Below are 14,747 nucleotides of genomic sequence, written 5' to 3' on the forward strand. Positions count from 1 at the left end.
CTTTGCCTTCCGGCTCAGCTCCTTCTTCACCACAACGGATCGATACAGCGTCCGCATTACTGAAGATGCCGCACCGATCCGCCTGTCAATCTCACGATCCACTCTTCCCTCACTCGTGAACAAGACTCCGAGGTACTTGAACTCCTCCACTTGGGGCAGGGTCTCCTCCCCAACCCGGAGATGGCACTCCACCCTTTTCCGAGCGAGAACCATGGACTCGGACTTGGAGGTGCTGATTCCCGTCCCAGTTGCTTCACACTCGGCTGCGAACCGATCCAGTGAGAGATGAAGATCTTGGCCAGATGAAGCCATCAGGAACACATCATCTGCAAATAACAGAGACCTAATCCTGCAGCCACCAAACCAGATCCCCTCAACGCCTTGACTGCGCCTAGAAATTCTGTCCATAAAGGTTATGAACAGAATCAGTGACAAAGGGCAGCCTTGGCGGAGTCCAACTCTCACTGGAAACGGGTCCGACTTACTGCCGGCAATGCGGACCAAGCTCTGACACTGATCGTACAGGGAGCGGACTGCACCAATCAGACAGTCCGATACCCCATACTCTCTGAGCACTCCCCACAGGACTTCCAGAGGGACACGGTCAAATGCCTTCTCCAAGTCCACAAAGCACATGTAGACTGGTTGGGCAAACTCCCATGCACCCTCAAGGACCCTGCCGAGAGTATAGAGCTGGTCCACAGTTCCACGACCAGGACGAAAACCACACTGTTCCTCCTGAATCCGAGGTTCAACTATCCGGTGTAGCCTCCTCTTCAGTACACCTGAATAGACCTTACCGGGAAGGCTGAGTATTTTAATGAAGTAATTTAATAATAATGTAAAGTGTTTACCTTGTAAAGTGGACTTCTACAGTATCTCCTTCCAGCTGTTTCTCCGTCAAACATACCGACAGCAGCTCTTCCATATTTTCATGGATAAATTGCTGCTGTTTAGATATAATTTTTTTAACAGCCATGGCTGGCGTTGGTCTTATCTTGGTTCAGTATGATGCAGACCAACTGCTACACTCTGACATGTTTTTGATTACCGTATTTTCCGGACCATAGGGTGCACCGGATTATAAGGCGCACTGCCGATGAATGGTCTATTTTTGATCTTTTTTCATAGATAAAGCGCACCGGATTATAGGGCGCATTGAACGAGTCATGTTATTATTATTATTTTCTAAATGTAAAACACTTCCTTGTGGTCTACATAACATGTTATGGTGGTTCTTTGGTCAAAATGTTGCATAGATTATGTTTTACAGATCATCTTCAAGTCGCTTTCTGACGGTTTGTGGGCGGTCTTATTTACGTGATTCACCTTGGAGAGAGTCTTCTCCCCGTCATCTTTGTTGTAGCGGTGTAGCGTGCAAGGACGGGGGTTGAAGAAGTGTCAAAAGATGGAACTTTACTTAAATCAATAACGGAGAAGCAGCTTTTCATCCGGAAACAACAACACCGGAAATGTGTCCCGTGAAAAACCGTCCGACCGCAACTCTCTGATAACTAAAGTTCCTTGGGTGAATAATGTAAACTCACTACACCGGTATGTTTTAGCGCTTTGATGGCGAGCTTACTGACAGATATAAGTAAGAACTTTACACTACTTTATATTAGAAATGGTAACAGCGGAGGATGAATGTCACATAACAAGAAGATAGAGAAAAATAAGAAGCTTATCAACTACGGTGTCGGCACGGACTACAAAGGCGGACACGCGCAATTTTTCAGGATTTATGCAGATCCCAAATACAGATCAGCAGGTACCAGAAGGCAAGAAAAGTTACTTTTGCATAATATTGTGAAACAAAACACCAGATAATATATCTTACCTTATACACACACCATAATAAAACTTGTATGTTGAAGCACGTCAAGCGGTGCGGTTTCATAGCTTGCCAAAGTCGTACTAAAACATTTTGATGGATTTTTGCCGTGTGTAATGTTCTATATTTTCAATGGAACATATAAAATGTTGGTGTTGTTTACTTGAGTCATATTGACATAGTGCAGTCTACACATATCTCTTATGTTTGACTGCCATCCACTGGTCACATTTATCATTACACCATTTACCAAAATAAAATTGATTTGAGGCACACCGGTTATAAGACGCACTGTCAAGTTTTGAGAGAGAAAAAATGATTTTAAGTGCGCCTTATAGTACGGAAAATACAGTACGTCTTTCTTTAGTTCAATGACTATCATTCACTTTATAACTGCCTATAAGCTAATGCTAGCGAGTAGGGCTGCAACAACTAATCGATTAAATCAAATAAAATCGATTATAAAAATAGTTGGCGATTAATTTAGTCATCGATTCGTTGGATCTATGCTATGCGCATGCACAGAGGCTACTTTTTGTCTTGTTTTTTATTTTTATAAACCTTTATTTATAAACTGCAACATTTACAAACAGCTGAGAAACAATAATCAAAATAAGTATGGTGCCAGTATGCTGTTTTTTTTTCCAATAAAATACTGGAAAGGATAGAAATGTAGTTTGTCTCTTTTATCCGATTATTAATCGATTAATCGAAGTAATAATCGACAGATTAATCGATTATCAAATTAGTTGTTAGTTGCTGCCCTACGAGCGAGTAAGGTCAGATGTTTTGAGCGGATCCTACGCCAATCAAATTTTTGCTTACAACTTAAAGCGACGTCCCGCTGGGGTGAGTTTTTCCTTGCCCTTATGTGGGCTTTGTACCGAGGATGTCGTTGTGGCTTGTGCAGCCCTTTGAGACACTTGTGATTTAGGGCTATATAAATAAACATTGATTGATTGATTGATTGATTAATTGATTGATTGAAAGCATAATAATTAGCCGAGCGATAACTCTTTAGAATCGAAGTGTTTACATACTGGCCACAAATTCAAAGTTGCGCCTAGCAAAATTAGGGCCCTAAAGAAAATTTAGTTTAAAGCCACCCTAGTACAACATTTTTTCACACTTTTTTTTATTCATGGAAAATTATTTTTATATTTTTTTTAAATAAAAAATTGCATGTTTTGTACCATCCATCGATCCGTTTTCTACCGCTTGTCCTTTTCGGGGTAACGGGGGGTGCTGGGGCCTATCTCAGCTGCATTCGGGCGGAAGGCGGGGTACACCCAAAACGGATAAATAAATGATGTTTTTAGTGCAAAAAATTGTATTTATCATAAATAAAACATAGTTTTGCAAAACTTCCTGACACAAGTATAACCTGGGATTGAAAGCGGTACAAAAGTTTGTACCACAGTGTGCGCACAACAGTGAGAATATTTCTGGAAATGTTCAATTATTAGGGCAGGAAGGGGCTTGGAAAACGTCTGCGGTAGCATTTCATATGAAGCACCTTTTTGTTCATTAACTGAAGTTTTCCATGCGATTCTTCAGGCAATAATTGAAATAAATGACTTCCATCATGCAAAAAAAAAATGTTTTCCTCTAAATTGTGAGACAAGAATTCAGTATTTTGGACACTATTACATTACAAAAGTAAGTTAGAAACTTAGTAGAGGACATACAGTAAATATGCTGAATATTATCCATGAATACAGCTGAGCAGTGCCTTGGTTGAGTCACTATAAAATGTCTTTATTAGGCAGGGAATTGAAACCCCACATGGGGATTTTTTTAGGAGAGCCAGGACCATTATCATTAACATAGTGCTTCCCTGACTTTTGCACGAAGGTAATTTAAGGTGACAACTCCAGTGGCATAGTGGTTAGTACGTATGTCAGTCTGGAGGAGGTGTGAGTTCAAATCTCCAATAGAGCGTCTCTGTGTGGAGTTTGCATGGTCGCCCAGTGTTTTCCAAAACATGCTTGTTAGGATCACTGGAGACTCTAAATTGTACATAGGTGTGAATGTTGTGGGGATTATTTTTCTTTGTACTTTGTAAATACTTTGAGTTTGAATAGTTTCTTAAAGGGGAACATTATCACAATTTCAGAATGGTTAAAACCATTAAAAATCAGTTCCCAGTGGCTTATTATATTTTTCGAAGTTTTTTTCAAAATTTTACCCATCACGCAATATCCCTAAAAAAAGCTTCAAAGTGCCTGATTTTAACCATCGTTATAAACACCCGTCCATTTTCCTGTGACGTCACATAGTGAAGCCAACACAAACAAACATGGTGGAAAGAACAGCAAGCTATAGCGACATTAGCTCGGATTCAGACTCGGATTTCAGCGGCTTAAGCGATTCAACAGATTACGCATGTATTGAAACGGATGGTTGTAGTGTGGAGGCAGGTAGCGAAAACGAAATTGAAGAAGAAACTGAAGCTATTGAGCCATATCGGTTTGAACCGTATGCAAGCGAAAACGACACGACAGCCAGCGACACGGGAGAAAGCGAGGACGAATTCGGCGATCGCCTTCTAACCAACGATTGGTATGTGTTTGTTTGGCATTAAAGGAAACTAACAACTATGAACTAGGTTTACAGCATATTAAATACATTTGGCAACAGACAGCCCAATTTTCATCAATTAATATATTCTGTAGACATACCCTCATCCGCGCTCTTTTCCTGAAAGCTGATCTGTACAGTTTTGGAGTTGATGTCAGCAGGACAGGGAAGCTAGGGTCGATATTCTTCTCTTGATCAACTTCGGTGGCATAAGGGACGGTGTGAGCCAAGACATCCAGGGGGTTTAGCTCGCTCGTCTGCGGGAACAAACTGCCGCCATTGCTTGCCGTGCTACCGAGGACCTTTGTCCCTGAATTGCTCACACACTCTAGCAGATTCAATGGGGGTCTGGCGGCAGATTTCTTTGACTTTATCGTTGGAAATGCATCTGCTTTGAGTGTCGCAGGATATCCACACATTCTTGCCATCTCTGTCGTAGCATAGCTTTCGTCGGTAAAGTGTGCGGAACAAACGTCCAATTTCTTGCCACTTTCGCATCTTTGGGCCACTGGTGCAACTTGAATCCGTCCCTGTTCGTGTTGTTACACCCTCCGACAACACACCGACGAGGCATGATGTCTCCAAGGTACGGAAAACAGTCGAAAAAACGGAAAATAACAGAGCTGATTTGACTCGGTGTTTAAGAAAATGGCGGATTGCTTCCCGATGTGACGTCACGTTGTGACGTCATCGCTCCGAGAGCGAATATTAGAAAGGCGTTTAATTCGCCAAAATTCACCCATTTAGAGTTCGGAAATCGGTTAAAAAAATATATGGTCTTTTTTCTGCATCATCAAGGTATATATTGACGCTTACATAGGTCTGGTGATAATGTTCCCCTTTAAACTGGATCATATTACTTTGTTTGACTTATTTGCTGAATCCATCCCATATTTTAGTTCTACACGTTGATATACTAAAGGTCTTAAGTGTTGTACGACCATACAAACGTTTTAAATTAACTTTTTCTCCAAGGTTATATTTCTCTTCTTTTGTTGAGAACAATTGTACATTTTTGGGTAACAGATTCTTACTTTATGCATATTTTTGGCTGTTTGCAAATGCACAAATTGAAGTTCACTATATTTGATTCGATAAAAATGTTCTCAAATATCCAACATTTAGTATTTTTTTAACTGACCTTTTTTTGTAAATGTGAATTAGTGTCTTTTTGCAGTTACTTCCACATATTTCTACATAAAAACTTATAAAACTGAGATACGAGTGTTTTGAGTTAAGAGCACAAAAATTGAGGCAATATTGTACAAACCCCAAAACCAGTGAAGTTGGCACGTTGTGTAAATGGTAAATAAAAACAGAATACAATGATTTGCAAATCCTTTTCAACCTATATTCAATTGAATAGACTGCAAAGACAAGATACTTAACGTTCGAACTGGAAAACTTAGTTATTTTTTGCAAATAGTAGTTCATTTGGAATTTGATGCCTGCAACATGTTTCAAAAAGGCTGGCACAAGTGGCAAAAAAGACTGAGAAAGTTGAGGAATGCTCATCAAACACTTATTTGGAAAATCCCACAGGTAAACAGGCTAATTGGGAACAGGTGGATGCCATGATTGGGTATAAAAGCAGCTTCCATGAAATGATCAGTCATTCACAAACAAGGATGGGGCGAGGGTCACCACTCTGTGAACAAATGCGTGAGCAAACTGTCCAACAGTTTAAGAACAACATTTCTCAACCAGCTATTGCAAGGAATTTAGGGATTTCACCATATACGGTCCGTAATATCATCACAGGGTTCCGAAAATCTGGATAAATCACTGCACGTAAGCGATGATATTACGGACCTTCGATCCCTCAGGCGGTACTGCATCAAAAAGCAACATCAGTGTGTAAAGGATATCACCACATGGGCTCAGGAACACTTCAGAAAACCACTTTCAGTAACCACAGTTCGTCGCTACGTCTGTAAGTGCAAGTTAAAACTCTATTATGCAAAGTGAAAGCCATTTATCAACAACACCCAGAAACGCTGCCAGCTTCGCTGGGCCCCGAGTTCATATAAAATGGACTGATGCAAAGTGGAAAAGTGTTCGGTGGTCTGACGAGTTCACATTTCAAATAGTTTTTGGAAACTGAGGACGTCGTGTCCTCCGGACCAAAGAGGAAAAGAATCATCAGGACTGTTATAGGAGCAAAGTTCAAAAGCCAACATCTGTGATGGTATGGGGGTGTATTAGCGCCCAAGGCATGGGTAACTTACACATCTGTGAAAGCGCCATTAATGCTGAAAGGTACATACAGGTTTTGGAGCAACATATGTTGCCATTCAAGCAACGTTATCATGGACGCCCCTGCTTATTACAGCAAGACAATGCCAAGCCTCGCGTTACAACAGTGTGGCTTCATAGTAAAAGAGTGCGCGTACTAGACTGGCCTGCCTGTAGTCCAGACCTGTCTCCCATTGAAAATGTGTGGCGCATTATGAAGCCTAAAATACCACAACGGAGACCCCCGGACTGTTGAACAACTTAAGCTGTACATCAAGCAATAATGGGAAAAAATTCCACCTGAAAAGCTTAAAAAATTGGTCTCCTTAGTTCCCAAACGTTTACTGAGTGTTGTTAAAAGAAAAGGCCATGTAACACAGTGGTAAAAATGCCCCCGTGACAACTTTTTTGCAATGTGTTGCTGCCATTAAATTCTAAGTTAATGATTAGTTGCAAAAAAAAATGTTGTTTCTCATTTCTAACATTAAATATCTTGTCTTTTCAGTCCATTCAATTGAATATAAGATGAAAAGGATTTGCAAATAATTGTATTCTGTTTTTATTTACGAATTACACAACGTGCCAACTTCACTGGTTTTGGGTTTTGTTGATGGAACTCAAATGTCCACTGCAGAGGACGCTGGTTCTCGGGACTATAGAAAAAATAAGAATAATTATGAGGAGAAGTGACTCATACGGTAGGTATGGGATTCAAATGGCCCCATTCCAGGGTGAATGTGAGAATGAGAGGAAGGTGGGGAGTTAATCATTTCTGCAATGCAGTCTGCTGAAAATGATGGAAAACGCCACTCTACATAGCAAATTTTAAATTGCAACAAAACACATTTCGGGATTTTCAATACTCTGCTGCCATCTGGCCACTCAAGTGGATCGCGTACGCCCCAAATTTGTCACGTTTCATGTGTCAGGTAAAACGCGTCGAATGGGTCCATATGAATCCCCTTCTTACTGTAATGTGTTTTTAAACACCATGGGATAAGAAACCTGTGTCTGTATCTACAGCCAAGACTCGGATGAATGTTTTTCCGGGCAGTGTTATGCCGCTTACGCATGGGTAATCGCGCATCAATCCTGGGCAGCAAAGACATTCAAGCATTAAGAATAGATGCTGAATGAAGATGGGCGATTACTACAAGGCACGTGGGGGCTGATGCATACACGGAGGTGAAATTAAGTTAGCGGTGTTTCTCCTTCACAGATAAACAAACAGTGGCTGTCAAGGGAAGTCATATTTACCTTGGAAGACGTCCACATCCACATGAGCGCAGAGGTCATCGTAGTCCTCTTGAGCAAAAAAAAAAAAAAAGGAAAATATATAGTCCATCATTTGAGGAAGTTGCTTGTACAACCTCCTCATAAGGAGTCTATTTTTTTCATTTTGTTTTTTTTTTTTTGCTTCAGTGTTCCATTTTTTCATAAAGGGATATTATGGTTTGGTGGTGACTTAATAGGGACACTGACGTCCTGTCCGTTAAAAAAGCCGCAGGGACACGTTTGTCCGGATATGGTGACTCCTGTGCTTGGTTCTGACGTGTAGGCCTACAGTACGACACCATTCATTCTAGCCCTGCTTTGTGGGATGACCGTTTCATGGGCTGCACTCGCGACGAGCGTCACTTCATACAAGTGGCGGCGCTCTAAGAAGACGACTTTGAGGTGGTTTTTGTTCTTTCCTTTCCAGGGTAAGGTGCATTTGAAGACTATCTGTGAAAATCAAAAAGTGCAACTGTTTCACTATAAACAGAGTGTTTCAAAAATTGTCTTTCTTAATCGTTTTTGTATAGTTAACAGCTAATACATCGCAAAATGTGTAACAATAGTTTTTTTTAGCTGGTTTCGACTCTTGATAAGGCTTTAATTCAGGGGTCTCCCACCTTTTTTTCCAAAATAACATGGCTACTCCTTTCTGAAATTTGTATTTTCATAGATTATTTCAACCCACACAACGGTTGTTTCGCCTGACCATTAACAAAATGTTGATATCCACATCTCACAAATTCGTATTTCAAAAATATGTTCATCCGCATCTTATATTCAAGTATGAATTTCAGTTTTTCGAATCCCTATTTGATCTACAAAAAGAAAAGATTTTGGGTTCTATTTTTATGAATGGCAACCATTAAGTTGCAGTTTAAATAGAAAGCAGGTTTCCACTCATAAAGTGTTTTTGTATGCTATTTTGTGCTAATTTGTCATTATATTATATTATGTTATATTATATTATATTATATTCAAGTATGCATTTCTTTCTAGTGCAGTTTTTCGAATCCCTATTTGATCTACAAAAAGAAAAGATTTTGGGTTCTATTTTTATGAGTGGCAACCATTAAGTTGTAGTTTAAATAGAAGGCAGGTTTCCACTCATAAAGTGTTTTTGTATGCTATTCTGTGCTAATTTGTCATTATATTATATTATATTATATTATATTATATTCAAGTATGCATTTCTTTCCAGTGCAGTTTTTCGAATCCCTATTTGATCTAGAAAAAGAAAAGATTTTGGGTTCTATTTTTATGAGTGGCAACCATTAAGTTGTAGTTTAAATAGAAAGCAGGTTTCCACTCATAAAGTGTTTTTGTATGCTATTTTGTGCTAATTTGTCATTATATTATATTATATTATATTATATTATATTATATTATATTCAAGTATGCATTTCTTTCTAGTGCAGTTTTTCGAATCCCTATTTGATCTACAAAAAGAAAAGATTTTGGGTTCTATTTTTATGAGTGGCAACCATTAAGTTGTAGTTTAAATAGAAAGCAGGTTTCCACTCATAAAGTGTTTTTGTATGCTATTTTGTGCTAATTTATCATTAAATAAAGGCATCATGTAGAGTTATAAAAATACGAAGTTTAAGCCAGGGGTGTCCAAACATTTTCTACAAATGACTGCATACTGAAAATTCAAAACACCCTTTTGATTTTTTTTTGTTATTAAAAAATAAATAAAAAACACTATATTTAAAGACAAAACTTTGTGTCAGATTTGTGCTATATGTGACAAAGTGTATTAGTATCAACATGTCAGCTTTTTCCTCAATACAGTAATTTTTTGGGGGGCTTTTTTTCTTACATTTGTACTATTGTTTTTATGTTTGATTTGATTTAGCCAATTTGTTGCAGGTCAACAAAAATCGAGCAGCGAGCCGCAAATGGCCCTCAAGCCACATTTTGGACACCACTGGTTTAAGCACATATTCTTTAACTACGCTACCAAAAATCAGTTTAATGGTTGGAGACCCCCGCTTTAATTTGCTCTCTCATGGCCTGACTTATGCTCAACATTGTAATCTATTGAGATGAATTTATTGATGATATGGAGGTTAATTTGTGCCTTTATTACCAAAGCTTGTTTGGGCATTGGATTTTTTGCATTTGAATTTTGTGAACTTAAATTTTTTTACAGCAAATTATGCTGACAATCCCACTGAATAACAATTTATGAGCAAAATTGCTCCGTTTGATAATTCAGTGTATAAAAATTCAGTGCAAAAAAAAAAATCAGCGTGGAAAGATTTGTTGCTTCAAAACTCAAGAAGTTTGTTTGTGAGCCGGGTCACGTGACTGCAAACTTGACACCTCATTGGCTGGTTCTGAGACAGGATGATTTCTTCATTCTTAATTTACCAGAAGTGAGTATTTAGTTTTAAAGCAAACAATATTTCTGCACTGAATTTTTCATTACTGTTTTTTTACACACTGAATTTTTACATTAAATTATTTTTTTTTTCATTATTTTGAAAACACAAATTTTGTCAGCACACTTTGATGTAAAAAATTCAAACACACAAAATTCAGTGTCCAAAAAAGACACAAATTGACCTCCGTGTGTGTATTCTAAGCCAGTGATTCTCAAACTGCGGCACCATCTACAGGTACGCCGAAGAGTTGGTTCGTTTTTTAGGTACCGTTTTGTTTAGTTTTTTCCTAAATTCAAACACAGTGTTACTGTTCAAACTGTGTGGCCAAAATTGTTAAATAAATGTGCTAAATAAAACATCTGCCATGTTTTTAATGAATACTTAGGCCTACTACGCTACTGTATTTTAATGTTGGACTGTTTAGACTTTTTTTTTCCAAAATAAGTTTGAGAACCACTGCTCTAAATATTCTCTCGCTCTAACTTGGCTTTATTGCACTACCCATCAAGATGTATTTCATAAAGTGCACAGTGCAGTGCGTACTTTCTTGCCTAATTTACACGCCAGCCCGAGTTAGATTAATCAAATGAATACGCCATTTGGCAAGTGTTGGTCCTAATAGTGTGGCTCTCGAGTTTGTTTGACCTGGTTACCATGGTGACCTGCTTGACTGCATGGGGGAGCGAGAGGAGGAGGCGGAACTCTGCATGACCCGTGCGTAAAGCTCGTTTTTTGGGTGTCTAACAATGTCTCTATTTAGGGAAACGAATAATAATAATTAAAAAAAGTATTATAATCACACGTCAGTCTGAATAGATTTGGAGTTAGTACTGTTCCGTCTGCTAATGTCCGTTCCGTTCCCTTTACTGGGACTCTTGTCCAGGCCGCACAGGGACTCCGTGACGCCTTCTTCCATCTCCATGTACTCCGCTTTGTCCCCCAGCGAGGAGCCGGACGGCGAGCCTTTGAATTTGCGTAAAAAGTCCGGGAAGTGAGGGCACCCGGGCGGCATGCTCTCGACCACCGGCGCCTGGTCCTCGTTGTCGGTCTCCCGGTGGTAGAAGTAGTTGAAGTTGGACACTATCACCGGCACCGGCAGCGCGATGGTCAGCACGCCCGCGATGGCGCACAGCGAGCCCACGATCTTCCCGCCCACGGTGATGGGCTTCATGTCCCCGTAGCCCACCGTCGTCATGGTGACCACCGCCCACCAGAAGGCGTCGGGGATGCTGGTGAACTGCGACGTGGGCTCGTCCGCCTCGGCGAAGTACACGGCGCTGGAGAAGAGGATGACGCCGATGACCAGGAAGAAGATGAGCAGCGCCAGCTCCCGCATGCTGGCGCGCAAAGTGTGGCCCAGGATCTGGAGGCCCTTGGAGTGGCGCGACAGCTTGAAGATGCGGAACACCCTCACCAGCCGGATGATCCTCAAGATGGCGAAGCTCATCGCCTGCTGCCCGTTGCCCTGGTGCTGCGCCAGGTCCGTGCCCAGCGTGATGAAGTAGGGCAGGATGGAGACGATGTCGATGGTGTTCATGATGTTCTTGAAGAAGTCCGCCTTGCTCGGGCAGGCGAAGAAGCGCACGACGATCTCGAAGGAGAACCAGACGATGCACACCGTCTCCACGATGAAGAAGGGGTCGTTGAAGGGCGTGAACCCGTGGTCGGCGGTGGCGTTCGGGCGCAGGTACTCCTTGTCGTCGCGGAACTCCGGCAGCGTCTCCAGGCAGAAGATGACGATAGAGATGACGATGACGAGCACCGATACCACCGCGATGCCCCGCGCCGGGCTGGAGCTCTCCGGGTACTCGAACAGCAGCCAAATCTGCCGCTTGAACTCGTCCTCCGGCAGCGGCTTCTCCTCCTCCTTCACGAAGCCCTCGTCCTCCCGGAACTTCAACATGGCCTCCTCGCCGAGTTCGTAAAACTTCACCTCCTCGGAGAAGATGTCGAAGGGCACGTTGGCGGGTCTTTTCAAGCGGCCCCCGGACTGGTAGTAGTACAAAATGGCGTCGAAGCTGGGCCGGTTCCGGTCGAAGAAGTACTCGTTCCGCAGCGGGTCGAAGTAGCGGGTGCGCTTCTCCGCGTCCCCCAGCAGCGTGTCCGGGAACTGGGTGAGAGTTTTCAGCTGGGTTTCGAACTTCAGCCCGGACACGTTGATGACGACTCGCTCGCAGCAGCCCAACTCGCTGAAAAGGTTCTCGTACCCGGACTGGGGACGTTTATCGGTGATGGACGCCGTGTCGTCGTCGTCATCCTCATCCGCGTCCATGTTGGGCAGAAAAGTCTTACTTCCGTCCTCCTCCTCCTCCTCCTCCCCCTCCTCCTCCTCCTCCTCGATCATGACGTCCTCCTCGGAGCCGAGCAGCGCCAGTTCGGAGTGGCGCAGGTCCCCGCCGAGTCTCCAGCGTCCGGCGCCGCGTTGCCGTTTGCGCCCTCTGAGGAGCTCGGAGTCCTGGTGGTGCTGCGAGGAAGAGGAGGAGGAGGAGGAGGCGGTGCTGCTGATGGAGGAGGCGGCGCGGTTGTTAAGGAGATGCGCGCCCGAGGACGAGGAGGAGGAGGAGGAGGAGGAAGAGGAGGAGGTGGACCCCCCGGCTGTGTCCGCGCCGTCGCCCGCCGCCGCCGCCGTCGCCGCCCGCGCCCTCTCCCGCTCCCTCTCCCGGGCGCGCGCGTACCCGTAGGGCGGGTGGCTGTTACACCCGCCGTCCGCGCCCACCATCGCAAATTCCATTATAAGTCACGTGATGGGGGGGGGGGGGAGTTGTCGCTTTAGAGGTGCGATGACGTCACTCCCCCGGCCAAGGCGCACGGCGCCTTTACGCGCGACACACCTGCGGCGGCCTGGATCAGGTGCTCCCGTCCTCCGCGCGCGTCCTTCGATCCGGTTGCCATTTTATAGGAGGCATAAAATCAAATAAATCCTGTGATGCGAGAACACAACATAAAGGATTTATTTCACAACTTATGCGTATTAATAGCATCAATAAAAGGTGTACTTACAAGAGACGCGTGGAATAAACCCCCGCTCTCCCCCCTGCTCATCTACTATACGTCCGTGACGCACTCGCAGACTTTTTCTGGGGCTGCGTCTCGACGTCTTGATTCAACAGGATCCGCAGCGACTTTAGCTCGTTTCCGCTCCATCGCACCTTGCAGCTTGGAGATTTTGTCCCCCCCAAAAAAAATAATAATAAAAAAAAAAAGGCTTGTGAGCTGCGAGACGAGCACGACGCACGCAAGGGTGGAGCGAAAAAAGTTTACCTTCCACACCCGCCGGATGCGAATGTCCACCTCTTCATGGCGGAGTCTGAGCATCTGTCTGCAGCTGTGGGTACATACACCTATCCTCCTGTATCCTTTCCCGCGTGCGTGTGCGTGGAGTGCTCTGAGCGGTGGTTCTGTCAGGGCTGGCGGTGCTCGGTCCTCCCCCAGTGGACGCAGGTGGTCACTGCCGCCGTGCTGCAGTCTTCAAAAAGTGCGTCCTCCTCCAGAACCATCAATTCATGATCAATCATCGATCATCGCACACCTCATTAGAAGAGGAGAAGGATGCAATGACGTCATCTTTAGCACTATATAGTGCAGGATGTCAAATACAAATATATGAGCCATTGAATTTCCCTTGGGGTCTATTTATAGATTTGCATCCATAAACATGCGGTCTCAGGGCTAAATTTGGCCCCAAGTAGAATTATTTGTATTTATTTATGTAAAGCTATTACCGTAATCCCTCCTTTATCAAGTATATAGGAATAATTAATTGTGAAGTGAAGTGAATTATATTTATATAGCGCTTTACATAGTGAAACCCAATATCTAAGTTACATTTAAACCAGTGTGGGTGGCACTGGGAGCAGGTGGGTAAAGTGTCTTGCCAAAGGACACAACGGCAGTGACTAGGATGGCTGAAGCGGGACTCAAACCTGGAACCCTCAAGTTGCTGGCGCGGCCACTCTACCGACCGAGCTATGCCGCCATTTGAATATTTTCAAAGCTCAAACATTTAAAAGGAAAGGAAAAATCTTAAGGGAGTAATTTATTCATATAAACTACATTTGATGAAATGATGACTGTTTATATTGTATTTTTTATTTTATTTTGCATAGTAATGCTTCAAATTATATATATGTAATCCATTCATCCATCCATTTTCTACCGCTTATCCTTTTCGGGGTGTATCCTGTAATTCATAATGTATATATATATATATCCATCCATCCATTTTCTTCCGCTTATCCGAGGTCGGGTCGCGGGGGCAGCAGCCTAAGCAGAGAAGCCCAGACTTCCCTCTCCCCAGCCTCTTTGTCCAGCTCCTCCCGGGGGACCCCGAGGCGTTTCCAGGCCATATAGTCTTCCCAACGTGTCCTGGGTCTTCCCCTTGGCCTCCTGCCGGTCGGACGTGTCCCAAACATCTATATATATACATATATATA

At 43.0% G+C, this 14,747-nt stretch overlaps 1 protein-coding gene across 1 annotated transcript in view; it reads right to left on the minus strand.

Annotated features, from left to right (window-relative positions):
• kcna4 (potassium voltage-gated channel, shaker-related subfamily, member 4) overlaps positions 1 to 13,045 on the minus strand; it is a 143,123-nt gene extending 130,078 nt beyond the window's left edge. The window contains exon 1 of the mRNA XM_061974846.2: positions 7,907 to 13,045. Coding sequence (XP_061830830.2) covers positions 11,111 to 13,045 — 1,935 coding nt within the window. The 3' untranslated portion in view covers positions 7,907 to 11,110. The remainder of the gene's footprint in view (positions 1 to 7,906) is intronic.
• Positions 13,046 to 14,747: the final 1,702 nt, after the last annotated feature.

The sequence above is a fragment of the Nerophis lumbriciformis genome, linkage group LG15 (assembly GCF_033978685.3).
Source record: "Nerophis lumbriciformis linkage group LG15, RoL_Nlum_v2.1, whole genome shotgun sequence".
Lineage (NCBI taxonomy): Eukaryota > Metazoa > Chordata > Actinopteri > Syngnathiformes > Syngnathidae > Nerophis > Nerophis lumbriciformis.